The sequence below is a fragment of the Penaeus vannamei genome, chromosome 3 (genome assembly GCF_042767895.1).
Source record: "Penaeus vannamei isolate JL-2024 chromosome 3, ASM4276789v1, whole genome shotgun sequence".
Lineage (NCBI taxonomy): Eukaryota > Metazoa > Arthropoda > Malacostraca > Decapoda > Penaeidae > Penaeus > Penaeus vannamei.
This window is the reverse complement of record NC_091551.1, coordinates 20,367,635-20,382,634: the sequence shown is the minus strand read 5'-3', so window position 1 is coordinate 20,382,634 and position 15,000 is coordinate 20,367,635. Positions and strand designations below refer to the sequence as shown.

Genomic DNA, 15,000 nt, shown 5'->3' with positions numbered 1-15,000 from the left:
GTTTGCATGCTTAGCCTTGTTTAAACTTCGAAAAGTATATTTTTGAGCTAGTTTGATGCATATAATGATCATGTTAAGAATTTGTCCACAAAACTAGGAAATGGGCCAATGGGAAATGCATATGTGCTCAGTGGCATAGATGGGGCACAAGGAGTAATATTAAGGTAATAATGGCATTTGAATAGCAGCTCAAAATTTATATCAAGAAAAATTTGAATCTAAGACAAAATGACAGAAGGTACCCTGCCTGTGAATAGACTAACAGTAACCAGTCACTGATCTCACTTCACAAATTTTGCCAATACAGACTTATTTTAACCCAGTACCGACTGGAAAATGGTGCGTTCGCTTTAATATTGTTTTGTTAAATGTTTTCTACATAGATGGTTCTGCCATCGCTTAGCCAGAAAGGAGTCAATTAGTAGATCTTGTGACCTCACCTTTCCTTGAAGTAGTAGGAAAATACTTTTTTTATTAATGCTATCAATATTGACACTGTTGATATTGTTATAAATATTGCAGTTAGTATATTGTTATTGACATTACTTGATTTGTGATAAAAAATTATCACAAATCAAAGATAAGGGTAAACGGGCAAGACAGGTAGTTCTTGTAATTGGCTTATTGGTGACTTGTGGAACTATCCATATGTAAAAACAATTACTAAATTAAACACAGTGGACATGGCATGTACATACATGCTATCCTTGGCAGCATGTATTTAATCCATTTATGATGGATGTCACATCTATGTGACACATGGAAAAATAAACATTACTGGGCCCGTGTGACGCTGGACAGGAGCTTGATTCCATCACGGGCCGCGGTTGGTGTGCTGGCTGATTCCAGGCCAGCCCTGTACACCGATTTTGAAGCTGCCTGGAAACCATTATTTTCAGCTTTAGAGTATACTGTTGTTAGTGGGTTAACACTCTGTTCAGAGTTTCCAAGTTTCCTCTAAAATGGCTGAGGAATTTTAAACAACTAAAGAAGCATATTTCTCTTTGCATTTATTCCTTTTATTGATCATGCAATTCTTACTAATGCAAAGAAAGAAAGAAAAAAAGAAGAAGAAAAAAAGTATGTATGTATATATATATATATATATATATATATATATATATATATATATATATATATATATATATATATATATATGTATATATATATGTATATATATATATATATATATATATATATATATATATTGTAAAAAAAAAAAAAAAAAAAAATGTTTTAAGTGCATTTTACTCTGTTCTTTTTAAATTATTATACAGAGTTATTATTAGCGAGAATACCTGTATATCAAAAGGATGGTAATGATGTTCTTGCCTTCAATCCACAGTTGGGCAGATGAGTTGCTGGCAACTTTAGGGAAGATTCGAGATGCAGAATTTGTTACTGTCCTTTGTGTGGAAGCTGCTCTTCCAGATATCATTACAACAAAGAAGATTTTGAATTATGCCAAAGAAAGACTTGCAAACACAACAAAGGTTAGATTTGCTATATAGCATTTCCATGTTTATGCCTGTCATGGAAGTAAGTTGAAAACTCTGTTTACATACTTAAAAGTGATCATTATTATATTAAGATACTGTAGAACATGGCCTTTTTTAAGAATTACAAAGTAGGGGTCACATGAAGAGCAGGTCATTATTTTGATGGTCACAGTTTTAAATGCCATACTTACCATGCTTACATCATAACTGAGCTGATAGCTTGCTGCTGAAAAGTGTGTTAATATTAAAGTAGACAGACCATTTTTATTATAATTATGTTCAGCATTGTGTAACTTTTCAATTTTTGGTGTCAGTATAGTGTCAGAATCTATTTCCTCCTCTAATCAGCTGAATGCCTTTTAACAGTCAGAGGAAGGGGATCAGCTGAGTACCTTAATGCAGAAAGTGAGTGAGAGCACATATAGACTCAGAACATTTGAAACCATTTTCCCCTCTTCGGACATTCAGCATTGGCTAGCTTTCTCACATACAAACATGCTGGAAGAATTCATGGAGCATTTAAGTCGGGTAAGTGGGAGAATAAAAGTGTGAATTATTTGATATTCCCCCAAAAGGTAAGCATCAAAATCTAAATGAACATGTACATATGATTATGCTGGTAATTACTCTTCAAGGTTATTGTAATTAATTTCTTTAACCCATTCATGATGGGACCTTTGAAACCATACAGAACTGCATACTAAGATGTGTGCAGAGTCGGCTAATTAGAGGCACAGATAATACACTTACCCTGCTCTCTGTACTCTTGGTGTGCTACAAAAACATTTGTTTAGCTAAAGAGGCTTTGAGCCTGCTTTTTGAGTGGCTGTTTTTCTACAGTGACTAAAGCCAGGGTCAAAAAAAGAACAAGTAATTTAGAATGCACAACTTTGAACAGGCTTGACCACACATGATGTGACAGGATGTCGTCCCAGCATGAGGGACAGTCAGTCATGACATGATAAGATGGCACCTGTCGTGAGTGGGTCAATGACTTGGCAAACATTTAACCTTTATGTGTAAAATATATATATATATATATATATATATATTTATATATTTATATATTTATATATATATATTCAAACTGAAATAAAATGTTTACTTACATATCTCATTATAAAGCATAATTTTCTCTATGTGTACTCTTTAGGGTAACTTGGATGTCGCATCAACAGTGTGGCATAGACATCTGTATGAGTTCAGTCACCTCATAGATCAAGAATGTGTGCAGCAGATTCTAACAGCCTTTCCACATAGTATACCATCAGCAGACCTCTGTAACTGGTTGCCAAGAAATGTGTTATCTGACCTAGTGAGACTGTGTCCAAGCTCCATGGAGATAATAGCTTGTTGGGGAGATGGTCGAGTCAAGTAAGGAGAGGGTCTTTTGTGTAAAGATGGGATTGATGATAAGGAAAAATATGAAACTGGTAGGAAGTAACATTACTATGTGAGCTAGAAGTGCAATATGCAAGGAAGTATTTATAACAACTGTCCTTACTCAACAGGAGCCTTGAAGTAGTTGAAAAAGCAGCTTGGCCTGCCAATGGTCTTGATTTAGCCAATACAATCATCTCTGTTTTAGAGAATGTGGCTGCAGATTTTCAAGCAGGTTTGTTCACTTTTTTTCTTTTACTTAGAAAAACAGTACCAGGATAGATTATATTTCAAGTAATACTTTAAAAATTATTAGCAAGTATATAACTATGGCACCTGTTTGCTGAAGTTTTTAATTGCATATATGATATGCATATTATTTTACTGCACACTGCTATTAAATTTACTATTTATGTACTAATTTTGCACAGTTTAGATATTGCCAACTCATACTTTTTGTTCTTCAGGTGGAAATATTGAAGTCCAAATGGCTGTCTTGGTGGCCCAATGGAAGGCACACTCACCTTCCTCAGCCCTTTACCATCTCCGTCAAACTGCTCTTGCTCTTCAGGACCTGAAGCTTCTAGCAGAGGAGTTCAGGATCAAGATTGAATTTAATCAGTATACACAGGTAAGACCGTAAGAACTTTATCTAAATTAAAATCTTTGAAAAAAAAATTCTGGGTGTCAAGAGTTTGAGGGTTATACATTAAATATTGGAATCTTCTCTTTTTTCAGGAAAATAAAGAAGAAGTTGTAGCTGCACTGTTGGATTGGCTTGTGTGTGGCGAAGAAGTTGCCCCACTGATGAAAGGCTTTTTGCGCTCTTACTTGGTCAGGTATGAGCTTGACTGCGATGGCACGCTTGCTCGTTATGTGTTGGAAACCCTGGCCACTGCGGACCAGGACTGGTGGTCATGGCAGGAAGCTCCATGGGAAGACAAGCTCTATGCAGTTATCCATGTTATTTCTGATGCTCAGGTAAGCATATCTTTATTTTAGTAATTCATGGAGGGCAATGATAGACATTTCTAGAAGGATTTATGCACTGAAGAAAGAAAGGGTAGGAAGAATAATTAAATGCCATGGATAATACATTCATGGAAAATTATTTTCAGGTCCGTGCACAATGCATAGTAGAATGCATTCATGTTGCACCTGTGCCTTGGAGTGAAGGAACAGAAGAGATGTTTAAACTAGGTCTGACTCTTAACACATCCTTAAGTTCACAACTCGAGGACCAACGACGGTTTGTAGGGCTAAAGCTAGTCTTGCGAAGATATTCCCTACATTTGACCAACATCAGTGACCCAAGAAATGCTGAGGTTTGTGTTTTCTGACTTGCTGTTTCTTCAGTTACATTTTATGGTCTTCTGCAGAATTAGAAATTGTTATTAGTTAAAGATTTTTTTTTTTTTCAAACATGAAACTGTGTTGCATTCCTCAGATGATGCTCCGAAATATTCTCTCTCAAGAAGGGGATACAGTATTGGAAGATGCGTTACAAGTTATCAACACATACAAACACCTGACTCGCATTGATGCCTACTTCTATAGGATTATATATTTCCTTGTAACCAGGTAAAGTTTAAGAAAAAGAAGGGTGAGATAGAGCTATAAGCTTACCATAGCTCTTTCTCTCCCTCCACTTGCCTTTCTTGCTGTTTCTTTCCCTTTCTTTTTTTTTCACTTCACTCATTGTCTATCTCGCTCCCCATCCGTCTCTGCCTTTTTTCTGTCTCTTCTTTGTTGCATTATTGTGTTTTCCTTTTTTCTTTATTGATTTTTTATCTAATTGAATTGATTTCACTCACTAATATACACAAATGTCAGCTTCATGATTTCATGATTTTGTTGTTGTTGTTTGTTTGTTTGTTTGTGTGTTTTATAATTATTTGAACTTGAATAGGATTACTAATAGTGACTCAACCTTGTAGTATATAAATGCCTGCTCATCACTTGCAGCAATATTGATGCAGCAAAGTCACTGCTTCAGGGTTTAGATGACACCTTGCAGAGGCAGACCAGCCAGAAGCTAATTGCCTATGCTATCCAGTACCTCATGTGCCCGTGCAGAGGACAGAAGGTGCTGTGACACTGTTATGTTGTGTTTATGTTTATTTTATGTTATAGTCCTATTATTATTATTATTATTATTTTAGTTATTATTATATTGCAAGTGTAATTATATTACTTTTTTTTCTTTTATTATTGTTGTTGTTGATATTGTTATGAATATTATTATTATGATGATGATTCTCATAAAATTGTTTGTGCTAGGTTTTGGTGAAAATATTTTTAAAAGGTTTTAATGAAGCTTTCTCAGAGTTGTGTGTGTGTGTGCGGGGGGGGTACTTTGAATTTTCATTAATACCCATTATTATGTATCTTCAGGGTCAGGATCGCTGTAAGGCAATAACTGGCGGTGTTTTGGCTTTGGAAGCAATTTTGAAGAAGTGGTATAAAAAAAATGGTACACTAACAGATGACAAACTTTTTGCAACCATCCACAATGTGCACACATTGCAAGTAAGTTCTTTTTCCCGGTAGATTACATTTTGTTCTCACAAAAATGGCTTAGTGACTTTGTTTGCATCGCCACAAAGTATTGAATACTTTAGTGTGAGTAATTGTCATTTTTTGTTTTTTTACTCATCAATTTCCCAAGCAAACATACTACAGTTGTTAACCAATATCATAATTATTTTTCAGATTTCATTTAGATATGTACCTATAAATCTGCATTTTTTCCATGAAAGCCTAATTTGTTATAATATATATAATTCTTCTACAGATTCATTATGAGATCTACCCAACTCTAAGAGAACTAGAGGATTCTAGATGCTGCAAAAAACTGTTCAGCAATCATGTGACTTGCTGGTACCAAGAGCGCATACAGGAAGCAGAACCCCAGCAGGAGCCATCACCCAACCAAACCAAGTCAGATGTCTCCACTGTGGGCAAGGGCTTGGTTAGAGTACCATGCTCTGAACCATTAAACCAGGAAAACAAAAATGTAGAAAGCAACCAAGAAGGGCAGATACCATGGAAGGGTATAGACCATTTGCACCGCTTGGCCTCCCTGCTGAAGGTGCCAAGAGGGGAACTGCTCTCACTTCTTGCTTCACTCGCTGCCAAAGCTGGAAGGCTGAAGGAGGCTGTGGATATTTGCAGGTGACGAGTTGTTCATGTCAGTCTATAGAGATGTATATAACCGGGTAAACTTGACACAGTATAACACGGAACTTATGAAAGAAAGAAAAATACTTATTTCTTTGGAAGGAAATAAACATCCATTAAATCCTTCCTTTTCTGTGCCATCCCCAGGACACTCATGTGGTCAGCACAGATGAAGAATAGTGTTGCAGCTCTGTATAAGCTTTCCTGGACATACTCCTCTCATATCCCAAAGCTCATCTTTATTTTATTTTCCAGGCTAATCATAGATGACCCAGGCAGGGTAGACTGCACAAGTGTTGTATATGAAGTAGTACATTTGGTTGTCGAAAATCAGCAACTCCAGCAAGATGGCTCTGATAGATCGACATTTGCTCTGAACTCTACAGCTCAGTTGGAGAAAAGCGCGAGTATCAAATCACGTGCTGAAATAATTGACGTTATCCATGACCTTGTGTGTTCAGCCCTCACAACTGCTCATCCTGGTGAGTGACATGACATGATTATTTACCATACAGTGTAATGGGAATATTTTAGGTCTACAGGTAAGGATTATCTGGGATATGAATGTAAACATAAGATTATTAACTGTATTCAGTCCTAGTATATTTTTCTTTTCGTTTTATAAATAATTTTTTGAAAGAATGTATCATCTACTAGATGTATATTTTTTAAAAAGAATTTTATATATATTAAAATTTTAGTTTTAGGATTTTACAGATATTTATTTTTTCTTCCCTGATGTTCACAGATTTACTGCAGCCACTCCTAGAACTTGGTTTGTGGTGTTCCTTAGGACACACTTTGTACACCCAGTGCCACATGGAAGGCGTGTACACACAAGCAGATTCAGGAGAAAGCAGTAATCCTTATGTTACATGGAAGTTCAGTGCTGTATTCAATGATGCCAGCATGCCCATTGAAGAGCGATTAGTTACATCAGTTGTATCTAATGCAATTAATGTCTGTTTAGAGTCTCATGAGACAGGTTCAACAGCCAACTTCCTGCCATACCAAGTCAATTCAGATAATATTAATGGTGCAATAAAGAGCCAAAATGTCAGCAATTTACTAATGGATCTTATTAGTCATTTACGAGACAGAGGACAAGACTTGCTAGCATTATCAATTACTTTACTAATGGCTCAAGGAAAAGCATCAGTTGAGAAGTCTCCAAATATTGTAGGACCTCCTTCGTGGAATCAGATCTTCACTTTACTTTTAAAGGTGATTGGTTCTAAAAGACCTGATGTTACACTGGCTGTCAGTTTGCTGACATTGCTTACCACCAAAAAAGAACCACTCAAGGTATTGAATGAACTTATTAAAAGATTTGGGTATGATTACACACGTCTGCAATCTGTTGCCACTGTAGGGAAAGACTTCTGCACTTTGTATGGCCTTAAAGAAGCTGGGGATCAATTCAGTCAGCTGCATAAGAGAGCCACATGGGGAAAGCGCTTGGCTGATTTAAATGTGTCATTCAAAGAAGCTTTTAAGGGAGATCCTATTGCTCTACAGAAAGTTATAGGAGTGCTTGTGGCTCACCCAAATTGTACCTTCTCCATCTTGAGTGATTACTGTATAGACTTTAACCTGCACATTGCTGATGCTCTGCTGGTATATATGAAGTCTGCACTCCACTCTTGGTCTCCTGAATGCCCTGCAGAAGAAATTCGTCCTGGTTCAATAATCAAGATTGAATCTCCTCGGGCTCTACTCTTAAAATGTCAGGCCATAATAGCAGAACTTAAAAATAAGACCCTCTTACATCAGTTGTTGCTATCTGAATTAGACTTGCTCAGCCCCTACAACTATGAGCTCCTTGACCTTGTCCTACAGCAAACCTTGATACTAGAAGATGATGTAGGCCAAATTGATGTACTGAAACGAGGGTTAGATATGTTAAATTTCTTAAAAGTGTATCCTAGGAAGTCATCTCCTGGGAACAGTGAGATTGATGACTGGGTGCGTGCTCATCCCCAGAGCCTAGGTCCTCCGCCAATATCCAAATATCGCCTGCCATTCCATGATTTCTTCAGGCGCAAAAATGTTATGAAGATTGTTGAACCAGAAATGGATATAACAACTGTGGACATCTGGCTCCGTGCTGCTTCCACTATGAAGCTTAGCTCTGACAGGTTGTGCATGCTAGCCACACAAAACACAGTTTCTCGCACACTGGAACAGGAGGCATCAGATTCTGCCAATAGCAAGAGCACTGCCTGGCAAGTATGTAGCAACAATAGTGCATTGTTGACACGAATCCGCCTGGTGATAAGCAAAATTCAGTGTGAGGAACTGGCAACTGCATGTGCTAACTGGGTTGTCAACAGACTTCCACCAGGAGCTGACAAGGTAGAAGCAGCAGAAAAATGCAAGCTCTTGGCTGAGCAATGGAAGGATAGCACTAGTGATGGAAAGGCAGTAGATGCTTTCACACGAATGTCAGCCCGTCATCAGCAGTTGGCCATAGAACACACCCTTCACAAGTATGGCCTGGCTGAACCTCAGTACCTTTCTTTAACACGCACACCAGTGGACCTTGTATTTGCTCTATACCAGCACCCCTGCCTGGATTCTCTGGCAACATTGAGTACACATTCCATGCCAGATATAAATTGCTGTGTATCAGAGATATGCACTGTTGCTGGATGCCACCAGGTAGGCTACTACTGTTACTTTGTTGGTTCTCTTCTTATTCTCGTCTTCCCTCTATCTCTGCTTCTGCTTCTTTCATTTTACTCTCGTCAAAAGCTTTTAGAACATTTTGAGCTTTCCTAGTAAATATTCTAAAGTGATGTAATAGACATTATTTTGAAATTTCAAGTAAAAAAAAAGGGTAGAAAACTTGACATTACTGTCATCTTAGGTTCAAATGTAACCTTTATCTATTTTATTTTACAGTCATCCATTCAGCTAGACTTGCTGGAGAAGTGGCTCCCTCCCCCTGAAATGGGTGAAGGAATTGGAACAGAGGAGACCGTCACTAACTTTAAGATTACCCTTGACCCAGGATCTGTATCAGAGGATGACCCAACAGACGATGCTTCTCTCTCCAGGTATCATCCTATAGATCTATTTTTTTTCTTTCTCTCCTTTTGTTTTCTTCATTAAAAATTTCTGTATGGGGTATTTATGAAGGGAGAAATTATTTCACAAGTGGTGTTTGGCCATTTTGCATTAACATTGGATGTTTTTTGTATTACATGTGTTGATGATTTTGGTAATAGGTTCTAGTAATACTGTAAAACTGTATTAACAAATTGAAAACTTACAGGGTTATTTATGTTCTTCGCTGTTGTCCTCAAAATGAAGCCGTGAGTTACCTGCTGAATCGTGCTTTGAGTGATGATACTAGTGTGTCTGCTGCTCATCGCCTGCGGGCTCTCCGTTGCCTCCTGGCTATTGCTGAAGAGGAAACTATTCAGAAATTCTGCACAAAAGGGGTTACCTCCATCAGGTAGTTTGATGATCTCATAAATAGACCTGGCATTTTGAGTAGAATGGCAATTTTAGCAATGTATGATTTATGTATATATATATATTTATTTATTTATTTATTTATATATATATATATATATATATATATATATATATATATATATATATATATATATATATATATATATATATATACACATGTTTATATATATATAATATATATATATCCGTTACGGTTAGAGCATTACTTGTATGGGTTTTGCATATTTTTGCTGGATTTATTTATTTGTTATTCCCTTTGCAGATCCTTCCTTCAAACTATTACATATGTGAGCCGTCTGGAGAGCTTAGGTCATGCTACAAGTGTACAGCAGTTCAACAGCATGGACAAAAATGCTTTGGTAGAGGGACTTTGGCGCTCACAACGGCATAATCCACAAGCACTGACATTGTTGACTGACCTTTGTCGTGACTATCAGGTAAAATGTTTTTATTTTTCTTTCTTCCTCATTCATATTTCCCTTTCATTCAAAGAGGCTATGCTGGACTTTTCTCAGTTTTTATTATACTCATATTGATATGCTAATCTAATTGCTTTGATATATTATTTATCACAGTAGAGGGAGTAGATATGCTACCATTGCATTATATATCAGTTATAGACTAAACTGTAAGGTTATCTGCTTATCTTTACCACTACTTTAGATACATTGAGTTTTTCTTCTTTGTCTTCTTCTTCTTCTTAAGTATTTCACAGTACCATAAATATATGAGAATGGTGGTACAAATAAGATGGTGGAAGAATGAATGGGTGGTCTTGTATTACAGGTAACAACAGCATCACTCTGGGGTGCTGTTCTGACACAACTTACAAATTTCATTAAGGTTAGTAGCACAGATTAGTCATTACTGGTGAATAATCAGTTGATGATAATGAAAAATGGGTAAAAACAAATCACTTTATTGTGTGAGAAAGTAGAACTATTTGAGCTTAATCATCCTATATGAAAAGTAGAATATACAAAATTTATGAGTGACCAATGTAGTTTGATTTGAAATTTGATGTACATATATGTAGTGTATACTTTGTTGTGTGTAAGTAACATTACTTTCCATTGCAGTCAGGCCAGCTAGACATTACTACACTAGAGAGAGTGCTTCTGCAGGTGAAGAGTCTGCCTCATCTTTGGGTTGTGCCAGCTCTTACAACTGCCTGGACAACCCTGATCAATTATCCATTTACAAAAGGTTATTATCTGGCAATATTCTTTTCACCTTTTATTTCCCATGAAGTAGACTCTTTTCATGAGGCAAAGTTAGTTTGGGTTTTGTGCTCTGGATCAGAGTTAACCTTACACCTTCTCTTCTCCCTAGCTACGTCTCCAGTGGATGAAACCAGCCTTGCTTCCTGTGTCCACAGCATTGACTTGTTGTTGAGACACTGTCCTGTTGTGGTATCCACAGCCCCTCTCCTAAAGCACTGTGTTTCACTGGATCTTCCAGCTCTGGGATTGGCTATTGCTGCTGCTGATCAAGTTGAATGCCATGACTTACAGGTTTGTTGTTATTTTTACATATGTATATTTTTTAGTTATTCTGCCATTATTTAAGACAGTTGTATATCATAACTGCAAAAGATTTCCCCCAGTTCTTTAGCTCTCCATCTTCCTATAATTAACTCCAAATATTGAATTTTGCCAAGGGTAAATTTGATGTTTGTTGTTTGGAAAACTCAGTTGAGAGAAAAATTGGATTAAGTCACATAAAGCATATAGAAAGAGAATACAATGAAATATGTCCATGATTTATAAGATATTAAGATGAATTTACGAACAAAAAGAATGAAAATAACGAAATAATGTTAGAAGTAGCTCAGTCACACCAGGAAGCAACTTTATGAGGGGAACGGGGAGATAACAGGGATGTGGTAATGTCTGATAGTTTGGAAAGGGAATAGATTATAGAGGGAAGATTGAATGAGGGGGAAAGCCACCTAGACACACAGGAAAAGTGGTAGCAGAGCTTATAGTTATTGGGTGGGGGACCTGTTATGGCTTTGGGACTGGGAGAAAGATGCCAGGCAGTGCTAGATTAAATGGTATATGTTCAACATTTCCCATTCACCCTATAAAGGTAGTGAGAAAACAGCCTGCCAGATATTCAACCAAGGTGCTTTGGCTGGTGGATGCAGTTTATAAATATATTTGATAGAGATGCCTAGGCTTTTGAGGTTAACTTGATTATTTTTCTTAATTGTTGATTGTCATTTGAAGTTGAAGAATAGTTAAAGAATAGACATGTTTTTGTTCAGTGAATATATGGCTTTATTGTTCATATATCATATTCATATGTGATTTACCCCCATGAGATTCTTATTTACACACAGGCTATGATTAATAAAACCTCCCCTGAAAAGTTGAAGACCCAGTATGAAAAACTGAAGCAATCGTTTGCCTTTCCAAGGAATGTGGAGGTAAGAGGCTAACAGTTCCTAAAATGTTACAAACACAGATAGCAGTATAAAGATTGATTTTACGAACAATTCCTGTTTGTGCTATCTAATTGTATCTTTGTTTTGTTGCAGGACTTGCTTAGTGACCTGTAAAGAACCTAGCAGTCAGTCTTCACACAAACTTCAGGAGACTAAGCAATGCAAGCAAGGCATCTGTTTCTTTCATAGCATCTGGTTTGAAATGCCTAAAAGTGAAAAGAATAATTTTACTTAGGTGTATTACCAGAACTTTTCCACAATATATATATATATTCCTATCCAGAAGATTGTACTCTAGTTTAGATTATTGCTTTGGCACTCTGGCGCACTAATTTGTATTAAGGATTATGTAGTCCTGTGTCATCTTTCCTGGAAGTTCATTCTCATTTCCTCCTTCATGATCTGTCATCCTTCTTTGACAGACTAATATCTGTCATTGGTTTTCTTATTTCAAACTATTTTCATTTGTTTTCATTTATGACTACCATCATTTCATATTCAATATCTAGACCCTCTTCCATTCTGAAAGATGATAAATATAACACAAGACAGAGAGAATTCCATGGGCATTTTGATATTGTTTATATCAGAATGACTTTAGAAGAAAAATGACAGCTCATATTGTTATTGTCTGTCACAAAAAATATATAACATTTATGATCTATGGGAAAAATATGATTGACCTTTATTTAACAATTTCTTATACTTCCTCTAATTATATAGCAATAAATTATTTGTTTGTTATTAACCTTTTCACTTTGTTAAAGAATGTTAATGATTCACTCTATAAATTAAAAGATCTCTATATCAGAGTAATCATAACTGCGGAATGTCAATTGTTTGTATGTATGAAAAATTGTGAAAATAAGAATCTGCAAATTAAAATTATCTTATTGGTACTTTAATCAGGTAAATTTTGTCAGACAAAACCGACTTCATTTGAGCTTTCAGTTATACTTGTCTTGATCTGAAAGTAACATCCCCATATAATGAATTCCTTCCTGAAGAGGAAAGGGAAACCAATTTGGGGGAGGAGAGGCTTATCCAAGGACTAGAATTTTTAAATAAAAAGCATAATTTCTAATCAACCTTCATAAATAGCTGCATGAAAAATATAATAATTCATACTAATCTTATACACCATACTTTGAAAATTGGGTATATCACTTGGGCAGTTTGAAATAAGAAATTTAAAAATCTAGTCTTATCATTACCCTTTTGAATATGTGTAATGTGATATGTGATAATTCTCTCACCAAGTGTATGATGTCTAGTACAATATACCATGATATCGTTAAGGTAATTTGGAAATCGTATATACAGACAAGCCTGTAGACTAGATTCACCGTAGATTACTATATGTGAGAATGGAAAAAATCTTTATTCATGATAATTTCTTTCCATTGATGTTTGTTATATTTGGACTAAAATCAAGCTTCTGTTTTGTAGGAATACAATTCCATCTTGCACATTATTGGTAGGAAGTCCAGACCTTTCAGTCGACGTAGTGTTAAGTGTAATCTGTTTTCCTTAACTAGTTCAATACATTATATTAATGACAGTTTGGAGTATCGATCCTGGTTTTATTTTTTGTTAGATCATGGTATTAAAATGTAGAATGGAGAGCAGTAAAAGGAAGTTTGCTGTGTGTTCTGAAAAAGTGTGTGGAGGGGGGGGGTCTGTGTGTGCGTGTGAGTTGAGTAATTTTGTTTGTGGGCATGTGTGAGTGGAACACGTGTGTACACATGCACATCATTATATACTGATAGTGAACTACTGTTACAATTTTAGATTATTCTATTTATACCATTATATTTTAGAACTAATAAATGGCAACAAAGAATGGTAGGGCTTAATAAAAAGAATTATGTATTTTGATTTACTATTTCTTAAGATATGTAAACGCTTTCTCCACTTTCTTAAATAAGTAAGAATTGCATTCAGATAATATTAGAAAGCTACAATAAGAACAGACAAAAGCGTGAAGGCCCAGTCAGTCTGCAACTTCGGCATCAATAAAAGAACAAACAGATGTAAACTCGCAAGATATCAGAAGGTTTCGCGGTGAAGTGTTCTGGCGAAGACTAGAAGGGGTCGTCTCCGATATCGCTCTTGGCACACCCGGCCTTTGTGCACACCTACGAAGGAAAGCAGTGCTTTAGGAAACAGTTCGGGGGAAACCACACGCGCACGTGCACACCTGCCTCTCTCTCCTCTTACCTGTCACCTCTTTTTATCTACTTTTTCATCTCTCTATCTTTTCTATACCCCCTTCTCCTTTCTTATATATATTTACATATGAATATATGTGATTATAAATTAGATATCCACATACCTGAAGGAAAGAGCCGTCACAGCCAGCCAGATTGCACAGATCCCAGTTGTCCCTGAAGGTGGGCACCTGCAGGCCGCTCCAGTGATGTGTTCCTGGCTCCAGCATCCAGTCCTCGCCGTACTCGTCCTTTCGCAGCTCCACCAAGTTATGCCAAGTCATCATGTAGTGGTCAGGTTCGCCTGACGAATTTAAAGGGCAAATTAGGAAACATATATGTGTATATATATATGTGCATATATATAAATATATAGATAGATATCCTCCTCATCATCAAAGGGGCTGACGCCGATGGGGGCGCATAGCCGCATCCACCCTTTACTTCCAGCCACGGGGGTCCCTCATGGCGAGTCGCCATCTCTAGTTCTTCACGAAAGGTCTGGTCGAGCTGCCCAAGCCACGATGTCCTAGGTCTTCCCATAGGTCTCCTCCACGCAGGATTGTCTCGTAAAGAAACAACCTGATGGGCAGTTATCTAAGTATGGACACGGATTATGCAAATAGCAGGTCCCATGCCAGTCTCACGGTGAAGTCTGTTGGACACATGGTTCTGCCAACTGTACCCCATGTGATCCAGCGTAGGGACTTGTTACAAAAGGCTTCGAGGCGTGACTCCAAGGCACTAGGTATCGTCCAGAGCAAAACCGGCCTTAAAGACACGTAACTTAGTTCTTCTG

At 36.8% G+C, this 15,000-nt stretch overlaps 2 protein-coding genes across 2 annotated transcripts in view; one reads left to right on the top strand and one right to left on the bottom strand.

Moving 5' to 3' along the window:
* Window positions 1–12,724, top strand: part of rod (rough deal) — a 22,977-nt gene extending 10,253 nt beyond the window's left edge. The window contains exons 10-30 of the mRNA XM_070142132.1: window positions 1,346–1,493; window positions 1,866–2,027; window positions 2,653–2,873; window positions 3,011–3,114; window positions 3,347–3,510; window positions 3,618–3,860; window positions 3,998–4,204; window positions 4,327–4,460; window positions 4,845–4,965; window positions 5,274–5,408; window positions 5,674–6,053; window positions 6,315–6,541; window positions 6,808–8,720; window positions 8,964–9,118; window positions 9,337–9,519; window positions 9,805–9,979; window positions 10,329–10,385; window positions 10,622–10,748; window positions 10,875–11,056; window positions 11,887–11,973; window positions 12,085–12,724. Of these exons, the coding sequence (XP_069998233.1) occupies window positions 1,346–1,493; window positions 1,866–2,027; window positions 2,653–2,873; window positions 3,011–3,114; window positions 3,347–3,510; window positions 3,618–3,860; window positions 3,998–4,204; window positions 4,327–4,460; window positions 4,845–4,965; window positions 5,274–5,408; window positions 5,674–6,053; window positions 6,315–6,541; window positions 6,808–8,720; window positions 8,964–9,118; window positions 9,337–9,519; window positions 9,805–9,979; window positions 10,329–10,385; window positions 10,622–10,748; window positions 10,875–11,056; window positions 11,887–11,973; window positions 12,085–12,105 (5,146 nt within the window). The 3' untranslated portion in view covers window positions 12,106–12,724. The remainder of the gene's footprint in view (window positions 1–1,345; window positions 1,494–1,865; window positions 2,028–2,652; window positions 2,874–3,010; window positions 3,115–3,346; window positions 3,511–3,617; window positions 3,861–3,997; window positions 4,205–4,326; window positions 4,461–4,844; window positions 4,966–5,273; window positions 5,409–5,673; window positions 6,054–6,314; window positions 6,542–6,807; window positions 8,721–8,963; window positions 9,119–9,336; window positions 9,520–9,804; window positions 9,980–10,328; window positions 10,386–10,621; window positions 10,749–10,874; window positions 11,057–11,886; window positions 11,974–12,084) is intronic.
* A 1,139-nt stretch (window positions 12,725–13,863) lies between these two features.
* The window catches only part of LOC113808144 (uncharacterized), a 21,859-nt gene continuing 20,722 nt past the window's right edge, over window positions 13,864–15,000 (bottom strand). The window contains exons 6-7 of the mRNA XM_027359479.2: window positions 14,327–14,505; window positions 13,864–14,129 (exon numbers count right to left, since the gene is read on the bottom strand). Of these exons, the coding sequence (XP_027215280.2) occupies window positions 14,076–14,129; window positions 14,327–14,505 (233 nt within the window). The 3' untranslated portion in view covers window positions 13,864–14,075. The remainder of the gene's footprint in view (window positions 14,130–14,326; window positions 14,506–15,000) is intronic.